The 13,044-nt window shown below is 41.7% G+C and overlaps 1 protein-coding gene across 11 annotated transcripts in view; it reads left to right on the top strand.

The window, feature by feature from the left end:
- CADPS (calcium dependent secretion activator) overlaps nt 1-13,044 on the top strand; it is a 473,148-nt gene that overhangs the window by 292,400 nt on the left and 167,704 nt on the right. For all 11 annotated transcript variants that reach the window (XM_043886632.1, XM_043886637.1, XM_043886641.1 and 8 more), the window contains exon 8: nt 2,250-2,389. In XM_043886632.1, the coding sequence (XP_043742567.1) occupies nt 2,250-2,389 (140 nt within the window). The remainder of the gene's footprint in view (nt 1-2,249; nt 2,390-13,044) is intronic.

Consider the following 13,044-nt stretch of genomic DNA (forward strand, 5'->3'; position numbering starts at 1 on the left):
ACAGTCTGGGCTCTCAGGATGTGGAACATGATGGAGGTGACCTAGAGGGACAGGCGTTATCTTGAAAGATAAGGAGAGATCTCTACAACCCAGTGGCACCGTGCCTGACTGGTTTCCTTCCGGTGGCCCAAGGCATGTCACAGTTCACTAGTGCCAGGTAAGTGAACTGATGACATTTTGTGATAGAAATTTCAACTAAATCAGCCCTCACAAAATGAGCAAATGACCAGAAAGATTACTACAGAAGAGCTATGATTTAAAGACGGTACTGGTATTACAAGTCTGGCAAAAAATGTGAAAACAGTGGAGGTGACATCAGTCCTGCTAATGAAGAGTTCTGCCATCCATGTCATGAGATAAAAACAACGCCAGTGTGCTCAGGATGAGATGTCCATCAAAACAGTATGAAATTATCCATTAAGTCCTCTTGAACCACGGATTCACATCTGGTATCACTAACAGTGAGCCTTGCATTACCTGTACATGGTTCCTTAACATACAGCTAATAATAGTAGAGAGCCACCAGCATTAGCAAGATGTTTAAAACTAGAGTTTGAGGGTACTTCCCTGGTGGCCTGTGCTTCCATTGGAGGATCACAGGTTCAACACCTGGTCAGGGAACTGAGATCCTGCAAGGATGGCACTGTCAAAAACATTAATAAAGTAAAAAATAAAAATAAAAGTTTTTTTTTCAATCTTTAGCCCATCTTTTAAAAACTTCTGTTTGTGTATGTTTTAAAATATATGTAATGCAGTATTAATATAAAGTAAAGATACAGCATATAAAATATACATGGATATATGTTTTATATACATTTATATTAATTTTTATATTACTAGTAATCTATTTACAGGTTTTTGGCTACTTGCTTAAAAAAAATTTTACTGAAGTCTGTAAGGTTCCAAAAATGTTGGCAGCCTCAGTTTTGAAAAATCAGGCCTCTTGTATTTTAATCAGGTCTTTAGACCTTAAAAGAACTCAAATGTTGGAGTTATCAAGAATGTGCAAATTCTGTTTCATCAGAAAGACAGAACTGAGTGGATTAATAAAAGGGTCAGGCCTAGAATCAGAAGGGGTCAAAAATCAGCAGGCAAGACATGTCGAAGTGGGCTGATTTTCTTTTCCTGCCATGATCGCCTGTTCCGCTCCAGGCCCTTGCTCCTCATCCCACAGGAAGCTGTGTGCTCCTCCCTGGGCCTGCATGACGGCACTGAGGCGGACAGCCCCTGGAGGGCCGGAGTGTCCAGTGACCTCCTCCTCCCTCGTCCTCCTGCAGGCTGCAGGGGGCTGCCTTTGCTGCACCTGGAGAAAACAGAGGCTTTGAAAACAGACCAAACAGCATGCACCAAACCAGGGCTCTCTACCATCCCAGAAGCAGAGGCCCAGCTTTTGTCATGCCTATATTTGGTTCACATTCCCTTTGTTTAGGGGGTTTTCCAAATACTTCACTCCTCTTGAATGCATATTCCCTAGATCCCAGGTGGCTCCTGAGTGAGAACTCTTTTGTCACATCATGAAAAAGTGGATTTACAGGAGAAGTGGGTCCCCTTCTGGCTTCACTTACGGCATCTGTGACACTGAGAGCTGGGACGGAAGACCCAAGTCCCTTTGTCATCTCTGAAGCACCCTGGTGACAGGCCTTTCCTCAGAGCCTATCCTTCTTCAAGCTGTGTGTGCTTCCCTCTGGGCCAGGACAGAGCTGGGTGCTCTGTGATGTCACATCCAGGTTGAAATGTGGGACTCTAAGCCTGTCCCATCAAATCATGTCCCTTCCTTCTTCCCCTGCAACCCTAATGGGATTTCTCCTCTCGAGATAGCGGAAGAAATCCTGAAGAACGGGAAAAGGAATAGGCGTTCTCTCTACTATAGAAGGATGTTTCTTCCTTCTTTGCAGCCATCTTTGAGGAGAGTAATATGTGGAGTTCATTCTTAGTTCTGTGTTGCTTTACTCAGAAGCATGATCACAGAAATTGTGATCCCTGCCCTTTCAGAATTAGCCAGGGAGAGAGAGAAGAAAACCAAGAATGCCACTTCTGTCCTCAGGCCGGGCTGCATGGCACCAGTCAGCCGTAGTTGGTGGGTGGATCCTTGGATTTGAGGCTGAGGTTTAGGCCTTAACTGCCTTCCTGCTGGCTGTGGGGCATGGATAAGACCCTCAATTCTCAGCAGCAAAGTTTCTCATCTGTGAAAACATATCCATATCGTGTTCCTATTTTCTGGCTAAGATGGTTGTCTTTTTTCCCTGCAGGTTATTCTCCATCCCACCCCCAACAGCCCCAAACAGTCAGAGTGGCACAAAATGACAGTCTCCAAAAACTGCCCCGATCAAGACCTCAAAATCAAACTTGCTGTCCGAATGGATAAACCTCAGAATATGAAGCATTCTGGGTAAGTGCTCCTTCTCTGAGGGGTAATTTCTTCATCCATTTCTTTATTTAAAAAAAAAAAAAAAAGTTGTTCTTTGGAGAATGACATGGAAGAAAATATAAAGAAATATATGAGAGATTATTAAAATACATGACTATGATATTTACTATAGACTTCCTTATTCCTTGTGATTACTGTATTTGCATTTTTGCTAAGCTGTCAGGATAGTTGTTTCTTTCTCCTTTCTAAAAATTTTCCAGTACAGTTCAAAACCTTCCCAGCCCCAGGCTCTGGTTTATGAGATTTTACTGGCTTCACATACCTTCTTAAAGGCATCTAGATCTTTCTGACTCTCACATGCACTTACACCTTCATTAACAACCACATCCAGGAGGTGTGAGCAGTTGCCTTAGGCAACCTTCAAACAATCAATTCACATTGAATCAGTTTTAGTGTTTAGCGTAGCATTTAAATTAACCACAAAGTGGAAAATTTGTCTTAAGTTTCTTAAGATTTGAGAGGAATGACCAATAAAGTAATTTCAAGTAGGATAAAAAAAATAGATAAAACATAGTTTTATTTTATAGATCAAACCAGTGGTTTGTACAGGAAATGTTTATTGACACGTGGGCTTATATTGAGCGCCATCACCCAAAGCTAAATTGCTTGGATCCCACAAGCTCAGAAAATGTGATCACTTAGAAAGGAGTTGGACCGTTTAACTCTGATAAGGGGAATGCTTAACCAGTGAAAGGGAGTGGGTTGTTTTCCAAGGATTCTGCATGTACCACAGCCAACCAGCTATCATTCTGCTTTGAGTGGTAAAATTGACATGAAAATTGAAGCTTGGTTTTGTGCTAGAGATTTGGGGAATTCGTAATCCAAATACCATGGACTAGCCACTGGTTAAGACAGATTTAAACAGAAGCCCATGAGAGATCCAGTGGGATGAGAAGTCCAGAGGTATGTGGTCAGGATAGGCGGTTCACATCCCAGCAACTGGGCAGACCACGGCAGCCTGTGATCCGAGTAAAGAGCAGCACTCTGGTCTTGGTGCTTCCAGATTCTAGGGAACAGAGAAGGCTCAGGACTTGAGGGAAAGATACCAGCCAGGGCGTTGGAGGGGTCAGTATGAGGAGCTCCAGAGGAAGCAAGGGGCTCCCACACACTAAGGACCAGGTCCTGAACCTGGGCTCTGGCTGAGATTTGAGGAGTTTCCACGGCATTATCTGCTAGCCAGACTGTTCTAGAGTGTGAGGTGGGATCAGCCTGTTCTAGAGTGTGAGGTGGGATTTTGGCAAAGCTCTTCTGCCTGTGGCCGTGCAAAGGCTGTAGGAGAGGGAGCCAGCCAGGGCCCTGCTGTATGTTCGGTTCTTTTCCAACCGTCCATCATGGAGGGCATCCAGCTTCGCTTCAGTTACACTAACAACTCATAAAAATGATTGTGACATGTTTCTGAGGTCAGCTTTTCCTCCTTATCATATTGCTGGCACTTATTCCCAAAATGTTAAATGGAATTTCTCCCTAAAATCTTGTCTTGTTCAATATAAACATCCTTCTTTTAAGACAAAGGATTTGAGAATTCTGTTGGGCTCCTCTGGCACCCAGAAACAGATTTTGGGTCTGAAGCAGACATTGTCTCATAAATACTTGGTAAATATTTGCTAACGGAACAAGAACATGAGTGAGCAGTATGGAGGGGATAAGGGCGAACTGAAGAGGATAAAGCAGACAAAAAAGAGAATATGAATGAATGTATCTGTCCTTAAATATGCTTCAAAAAAAAAAAAGCTTCCTTAAAAAGATCAGTAGCTCACCCCACTTTCTAGGCCCCTTTGAAGCTCTGAACTAGGAATTTTATAAACACTCTGTTCTTTAATCTCCACTGCAAACACTTGACATTCATATCCCTTTCCTCATCAGACAAATTCCCATTTCTTACACTCTCTTCATTTCTCTAAACAATCTGAGTTAAGTAATTTTTCTCTTGATTCAGTTGTAGAATTATTAACATATTTCAGGCCATCTTGATCTTATGGATGACAGGATAAATCTGTAACTCACTTCTGATGGGCTCCACAGCTATTTCAGTTTACTAAGCTGCCATTTAAAAACTACCCCTGCCAGGAAATATACCAGGAGGGCATAGAGCTGCTCTGAAAAGTGAATGGTGGTTGCCTTAAAACATGGTCTGACCCACTGTGCCCTAAAATCAGAACGACCTTAGCTACTCAAGGGATGATGCAAGGAAAAAAATGTTCTCAACTATATATATATATATATATTTTTGCATTTGAACTTAAAATAGCTTTATGAAGCCCTATTATATGGGGAAGGAGGATAGAAATATCAGAATAGTGTCACAGCTTAGAGAATGAGAGAAAGGAATTTTTAAGAATTACAGCTGAGATTATATTGGGTTGGTGAAAAACTTTGATTAGTGAATACATTGTTTGATGAAGTTCTTGGTGAAAATGAAAAATATGTTTTTAATTTTTACTTAAAACTGAATGAACTTTTTGGCCACCCCAATAAATTGTACCTAGTTCAATGTTTGTTAAAATTCTAAAAGAAACATTAGAATTACTATGATTGACTCTTTTTTTGTGTGGACTGTGGTTCCTGGCATGAGCCACTGGGCCATTTGAATAGCTTTCTTTATTGAATGGGAAGTTGTCAGCGAGAAAATCAGCACTGGTCTTTGGCTTTAAGATATGAGTATTGGGGATGTTTGAGAATGAGCAGCTCTTCAGTGACTTTCTAATTGTTCATCTTTTGTATCCATATGATGCTTTCAGGTTCTGGAATTGCATGCATTTGCATCATCTCATTTTATCCCTGAAACAGCCTCCCAAGGATTAGGTATCATTATCCCTCCATCTTAATAAATAGTCTTTCCCTTCCCTCAGCTGCTCAGACCAAGATCCTTGGAGTCATCTCTGACATGTTTCTGTCTCCCACACTTCATCTCACCCATCATCAAGTCCTCTTCATTCCACCTTCAAGGTAAATCTAGAGTTTAGCCGCCCATCACCACCACTGCACCCCCTCACTTGTTGCACTTGCCTCGTAAGCAGTTCCCTGGCTGCTGCCCTTGCTTCCTATCAGCTATCTCCCACTCTGAAGCCAGCATAATATTTTTAAAAAACACAAGTCAGATCCTACCACCTGAATGCTGGAAAATCTCCAGTGATTCCCCAAGCTCATTTAGAATGAAGGTCAGCGTTGTTTCCATGGCCCCAAGGCCCTATCTGATAAAGACTTCATTGCCTGTCTGACCTTGATCATGGCTCCAGCCTCACAGGCCCCCTTGCTCTTCACCAAAGACTTCACGTGTACCCCCACCTCAAGGCCCTCGTCCCCCCTGTTTCCTCTGTCTTGGGGAAGTGCCTTCTCCCCCACCCAGATATCCACAGGACTCCCCTTGATTTCTGCACCTCTCTGCACCTTATCAGATGCCTTTCCTGGTCCACCTGTCTTCTCTCTGCCTTTTTCTCTCTCTCACCCTTCTTTGTTTTCACCAGAGCACTTACAATCATCTCACATACCAGCTATTATTTCATTTATTATTTTGTTGTCTGTCTTCCCCACTGGACTCAGCAGAGGCATTTATCTTCTTTGTTCAAAGAAGCTAGTACAGGGCCTGACTGTACTAAAAGTTCAGTAAATTTGTTGCTATATAAATGAATATGGATGAATGAATGTCCACTTTACAAATAGGAAAACTGAGGTTTATAGTGGTGAGCACACTTGCCCAGGGCAGAGTAAGCATCAGAGTCAGTTCTAGGATTGTGTTTTTTCTTTCCATTTGAAATGAAAGAAATCAACTTGATGGAGGACCTGAAACATGAATAAAATACAAAGCTTCCCATGGCTCCACTAGGAATTCATTTGGTGAACCACAGTCCACTCAAGCAGAAGTAATTTACAGCAATCCTTCTTTTTTTTTGGCTGATTTTTTTTTTTTATTTAATAAAAACTATAAAACTTCAATCCAAAAAGTTCAACAAACACATGTTTAAGAAACATGGGGAAAAAAGCTAGAAAAACAGTGTAAGTATAATGTTAATAACTAGTGATAAAGAGCAAATCATAAAAGCAGCCGGAGGATGTGTGCAACATAAAACAAAATGTTGCACACAGAAGAACAAGAACAAAACAGTAGAGGGGAGGAGAGGGTGAGATGTGTGGAGAGAGTAATGTGGAAGCTTATATTACCATATGTAAAATAGATAGCCAACGGGAATTTGCTGTCTGGCTCAGGAAACTCAAACAGGGCTCTGTATCAACCTAGAGCGGTGGGGTGGGGAGGGAGACGGGAGGGAGGTTCAAAAGGGAGGGGATACATGTATACCTGTGGCTGATTCAGGTTGAGGTTTGACAGAAAACAGCAAAATTCTGTAAACCAATTATCCTTCAATTAACAAATAAATAAATGTAAGAAAGAACAAAGCAGTGCTTGTTAGAAACATTAGAAGTGAGGGCCTTCCCTGGTGGTCCAGTGGCTAAGACCCCATGCTCCCTATGCAAGGGGCCCAGGTTTGATTCCTGGTCAGGGAACTAGATCCCACATGCTGCAACTTAGACCTAGTGCAGCCAAAATAAATGAATATATTTTTCAAAATGCTTAGAGAAAGAAACATTACAAGTGGGAAGACAGAGGAGCAACACCTTTAATGTACTCAGATCTATATATCCAATGAAAACATCTTTCAAAATGACTGACAAAATTGTCAGCCATGCTTCTTAAAAATCCCCTTTCCTCTTCCATCTTTTTAGCTGTGCCGTTGCTCTAGATTTCCTGCTCTTCAAAACAATCACATTCCTCTTCCTGCCCCATAAGTCTTCAAGGCACCACTCATTTTGACATAGTCTCTCAGTACTACCTAGAATGACCTAATTGAATATATTTGGGATTCCACTTTATTTCCCATAGACTTATTTTCTATAATTAGATCAATTAAATCAAGTTAGCTGATAATGTTATTTAAATCACCTAAATTCTTATTGATTTTCTATATATCATTGAAGTCTGACTATAATTGTGGCTTTATTTCTTTCTGCTTGAGAGTTCTGTCCATTTTCACATCATATATTTTGAAGCTGTCCATCTTTGCATCATACATTTTGAAGCTCTGTTATTAGATGCATCAACATTTAAAATGACCATGTCTTGATGAATTGACCCTTTCATCACTATAAATTGATCCTTATCCCTGGTAATATTTTGGCCCTGAAATTTATTTGGCATGACAGTAATAAATATAAACACTCCAGATTTTTTAAAAACTAATGTTGGCATCATAAATCGTTTTGCATCCTTTTATTTTCTTGCTTATTTGTATCTTTAGATTTAAAGTGTATTTTTTGCAGGAATCATAGAGTTAGGTCTGCCTTTTAAAATCTAACCTGAAGATCTCTGCCATTGGGCATTAAATATCCTTTTAATTGGGATATTCAGCCTATTTCTGTTTAATGTGGCTATTGATAACATTGTTTAAATTAAATTGTTATTTGTCATCTTGATGTTTGTTTTCTGTGTATCCCAACTGATATTTATTCTCTTTTTCCCTCTTTTTCTACCTTCTTTTGAATTAGTTAAATACTTTATGATTCCATTCTATCTTCTTCATCGTATTGCTTTATATAAATGCCAGTTAGGTCAAGACTAGAACGTATTCCTCTCTGAACCTCATTTTGCTCAGCCTAAGATGGAGGTAATGGTATTTGTCCTAGAGGATTGTTGTGAGGATTAAATGAGTTGATAAATGTAAAGCATGTAGGACAGGATCTGAAGCATGGGAAGAGCCACGGCCACAGCTACAGGAGAGCTGGTCGTGGTGGCTGTTGTCATCGTCCACGTCATTTGCTTTCGTCTATACTTTGTACCTTTTCTCAGTGCATGCCTCTGCCTGCTGAGATGCTGCAGAAAGATGGAAGCACCTGGAGCCTTAGCACTTGGTAATCTCTTTCGTTCCTCAATGAATGGAGGGAAGCATCCTAGTAGAAATAATGGCTTTTGTCCTCTTGTGATTGATCTTCTTAGGAAAAAGTCATGAAAAATTTCTAGCAACAACAACAAAAGCGATCTCTGCCTCATTATATTGTGATGGTCCAGGCACCGTGGTGACACAGGAGTGGAGGGACACAGAGGAGAGCTAGTGCAGCCTCCTGCATGCTGAGGACCGAGGCTCACTCTCCACTTCGACCCAGGTGGCACCGGTTCTTCATTTCTAGGCTCCTCCATGACTTGTGGTTTCACAGCCCCCCCAAAATGAAACCTCCGCCTCCCTGGTTTCCATGTCTCTCTCAGCCACCGCTACCCCTTCGTAAGGGGAAAGTGATTCTGGCAGATGTCGTAAGGGGGCCGTGTACTCTTCTGCCTGCACAGGAGGCTCATCCCTGGGCACCCGAGGAGACATCCAAGGACACACAATGAACATTTCCCCACGAATAGCCATTGAACACCCTCCGTATGCTCACCTAGTGCTGAACACAGACTGCTTAATAAACAGAGCTGAGCACGTTCACAGACTCCACTTGGAAGACTGTCCCGAGGTTTTTTTTTTACACAAATGACAACTAGGCAAGCCTCACCCTGGGTGCTCCTCTGCTAGATGGTCCCAGAGCAGAGGGATGCTGGTGCCAGGGACTGGCTCCTCCATGCATTTGTTCAAGATTTCCTGGACCCAAAGTTGAACCGAACCCAAGTGGATATTTCTCCTCCCTTTGTAGTCCTTTGTAGTCCACTCTGGACTCTCATATAGCTAAAATGCCATCAGTGAATGGCAGGGATGTCAGTGTCTCACAGACATGGATTTTAAGAAAATGCTACAAGCAAGGATGTGTTAGAATCATGATGCAGAGTTTTGCCTGGAGCCTCAAACCCAAATATGTGAACCTTGCTTTATTTCCCAGCAGATGTGTGCCAAAAGCTGAACACAAATCGAAATAGAGAATCCAATGATGAATCCTTTACAGAGTTGGTAATTGCATGTATTGGGTTGACCAAAAAGTTTGTTTGGGATTATCTGTGACATCATATGAAAAACCCAAACAAACTTTCTGGCCAGCTCAATAATTCTTTCTACTAGGACTACTATTTTTTACTACTACTAATAATAACAACAAACATCCATAATGCTTAACATTACTGAGCACTTACTATGTGCCAGTTACTATGTAAGTCATTTTCATCACTCCTCACAACAACCAAATGAGGTAGATGCTGTGCCATCCCCATTTGATAGCTGAGTAAACTGAGGCATGGGGTAGCTAAGCCAAAAGATAGCTAATGGCAGGCTAATTCCCACCTCAGGACTTCCACCTTGAGTTTAAGATGTAACCCTTCAGCTTAACGTAGGCTCACAGCACTATAATATTGATATGTCTATTCCCAAATCCAGATTTCTACATATCTGGGTGGCTTGAAGAGACAGCTGAAGGCCACTGCCCACACAGGTCTGTCTGTAGAATGAGGAGCCTGGAGTGTGAGGTGGGGAGCAGTGAGGGGGAACCACCTGTGTATCTACAGTGAAAGAATTCCATCTGCTCCAGGTGCATTCCATTCTGCTTAAGGAGCATATTCCAACCTAAGAAAATACAGAGCTGGAGCTGACTAGACAGAAACAGTACATTGTAGCCCTCAGTTTTTCTCAGTTTTGACATCTTCTGTTATGTGCCAGATTAGCAGTACATTCTGAGGGAAACCTCAGATGGAAAACTCTTCTTTCAGGCAAACCAAATGATACTTTCTAAAGGAGGATTAATTTTTCTCTGATCCCACTCAGCTTTCCTATTCAGTAGCTTTTAACCACAAGTCTTCTGTGATTGGAATAGCCATTCATGTTCTTAGTTCAATAAAAAAAGCCAAAGATTGTGATTTGCAAGAGGAAGAATAGCATGCTGAAAGGGCAGTCTAGAACCACTGTTCCAGGTGTAAATTCTGGTGATGTCATTCACCAGCTTGAAGCCCTCAAGAAGTTACTTGAGCTTTCTGAACTTCATTTCCCTTAGCTGTAACATAGGAGTAATAACAGAGTGACATACTGAGTGGTAAGTTCTTACTTTGTGCCAGATCTTCTTCTAAGCACTTTCTACTTTATTAGCTACTTGAATCCTTACAACAGTGCTTGAAGTAGGTACTATTATTATTATCTCCATTGTACAGAGGAGAAAACTGAGGCAGAGATGTATAGTAACTTGCCGAAGGTCACTCAGGAACCTAGGCAATATGGCTCCAGATTCAAGCTCTTAACTCCTCCAAGTGGGTGTAATCAATTCCTGTAAAGTACTGGGCACCACACAGAAGAATAGTAAGACTTTACTCAGCAGTAGCTGGTATTTCTATTATGAAAGAGAAAAATGAATGATTCCATATGAATTATATTCTGTGACTTAAGTGAACTCGTTTTCCTACTTGCATTCTCTTCAGTTAAAACTACACTTTATGGGACTTCCCTGGCAGTCCAGTGGTTAAGGCTTCGCCTTTGATGCAGGGGGTGTGGTTTGATTCCTGGTCAGGAACTAAGATCCCACATGCCTTGTGGCCAAAAAAGCCAAAACATAAAACAGAAGCAGTATTGTAACAGATTCAATAAAGACTTTAAAAATGGTCCACACCAAAAAAAAAAATACTTAACAGAACTATAACTCTTTAGATGTAGTAGCTGTGTTTGTTTTTTTTAAATCTCTTTATGCATATTTAGGTCAAGAAGAAAGAAAAAATGGGTAGTATCTGCTAGAAAAGTATGAAACTGTTACAGCTTTACCAGTCATTACTAAAATGCAAAAATCTTTGCCCATTGTCTTTATTTGATCTTTCATTTCACCTATTTCCTTGTGTACATATGTGCAAGGAGAGTTGTTACCACATCAGTTCATTTCTGTTCAGTCGCTCAGTCGTGTCTGACTCTTTGCGACCCCATGAATCACAGCATGCCAGGCCTCCCTGTCCATCACCAACTCCCGGAGTTTACTCAAACTCATGCCCATCGAGTCGGTGATGCCATCCAGCCATCTCATCCTCTGTCATCCCCTTCTCCTCCTGTCCCCAATCCCTCCCAGCATCAGGGTCTTTTCCAATGAGTCAACTCTTCGCATGAGGTGGCCAAAGTACTGGAGTTTCAGCTTCAGCATCAGTCCTTCCAATGAACACCCAGGACTGATCTCCTTTAGGATGGACTGGTTGGATCTCCTTGCAGTCCAAGGGACTCTCAAGAGTCTTCTCCAATACCACAGTTCAAATACAATCTTACCACATATGTTGCTGTTAATAACTATTAATAATAATATGCTTTTGTATGTTCTATAATTAGACTTAACATTCATTGTGCATCTACTTCTTGCCATACTTTGTGCTTATACTTCACAAGCATCATCTCGTTTAATCCCCACAACAACCCTGCACGAGAGAACTGTTTCTGGCCATGCTTTTCCAGAGTACCAAGTGGTTAAGCATCTTGTCCAACATCTTGGATTAAGCAGCAGAACTAGAACTGGAAGAGTATACTCTTAATCAGTACAGACCAATAAGCCACTCTGTCCTTAGACTTGGCTGAGGCTTCCTTTAAAGTTCATTTCTTCTGTGGATACATTAATATATTTCAAGAAGGTTAAGAGCACCGTCCAAAGGAGCTAGGTGATCTACGTAACCAGAGCTGACCGTGTTGGCCTCAGAGCTGATAAACTTACCAGCCAACCTGCCTTTTCCACAGCCTCAGCCACCATCCTCTGGTCTGCACCCCTGTAACCATCTCCTCAATGATTTCCCTACCTTCCCTCTGGCCCTTTCAATCTATAGTGCATTAACCACTCAGCAGCCACTGGGATCATCTTAATTAGAAACATAAATGTGTCACTCCCCCCTGCTTGAAACTCTCTCATAGTTTCCCATTCTTATTTAGATTGAGTGTATTCCTGATCTGCTGCTGCTGCTAAGTCGCTTCAGTCGTGTCTGACTCTGCGACCCCGTAGACAGCAGCCCACCAGGCCCCTCTGTCCCTGGGATTCTCCAGGCAAGAATGCTGGAGTGGGTTGCCGTTTCCTACTCCAATGCATGCATGCATGCCACGTCGCTTCAGTCATGTCCGACTCTGTGCGACCCCGTAGACAGCAGCCCACCAGGCTCCTCTGTCCCTGGGATTCTCCAGGCAAGAATACTGGAGTGGGTTGCTGTTTCCTACTCTGATCTAGTTGACCCATTAAAAAGTCACTGTGTTTCTGTTATATAACAAATGGAGTTCCAGTGAAAGTAGGGAGACCAGGTAGGAGCCTATTCCTGTGGCCCAGGTAGAGATGATAAAAACTTGAATGGGGAGTGGCAGTGGATATAGAAATACATAGGATAGAGAACATCCCTGGCTGTCCATTGCCAAGAGGCACAAGTTCAATCCCTAGTGGAGAAGCTAAGATCCCACGTGCCTTGCACCAAAACACCAAAACATAAAATAGAAACAATATTGCAACAGTTCAGTAAAGGCTTTAAAAATGATCCACATTTAAAAAAAAATAGATGGGATATATTTTGAGAGGAAAAAAAATTCTAAAAACTTTGCAAAGAAATGCATGTCTCTATGCCATGTTTGAAACTCTCATCAGAAAACTTTATAAAAATGGCTCTGGTTTCTCAAGAGCCTGGCATTCAGAACAAATGTATATTGACCACCTACCATACA

This window comes from Cervus elaphus, chromosome 24, assembly GCF_910594005.1.
Source record: "Cervus elaphus chromosome 24, mCerEla1.1, whole genome shotgun sequence".
NCBI classification, from domain to species: Eukaryota; Metazoa; Chordata; class Mammalia; order Artiodactyla; family Cervidae; genus Cervus; species Cervus elaphus.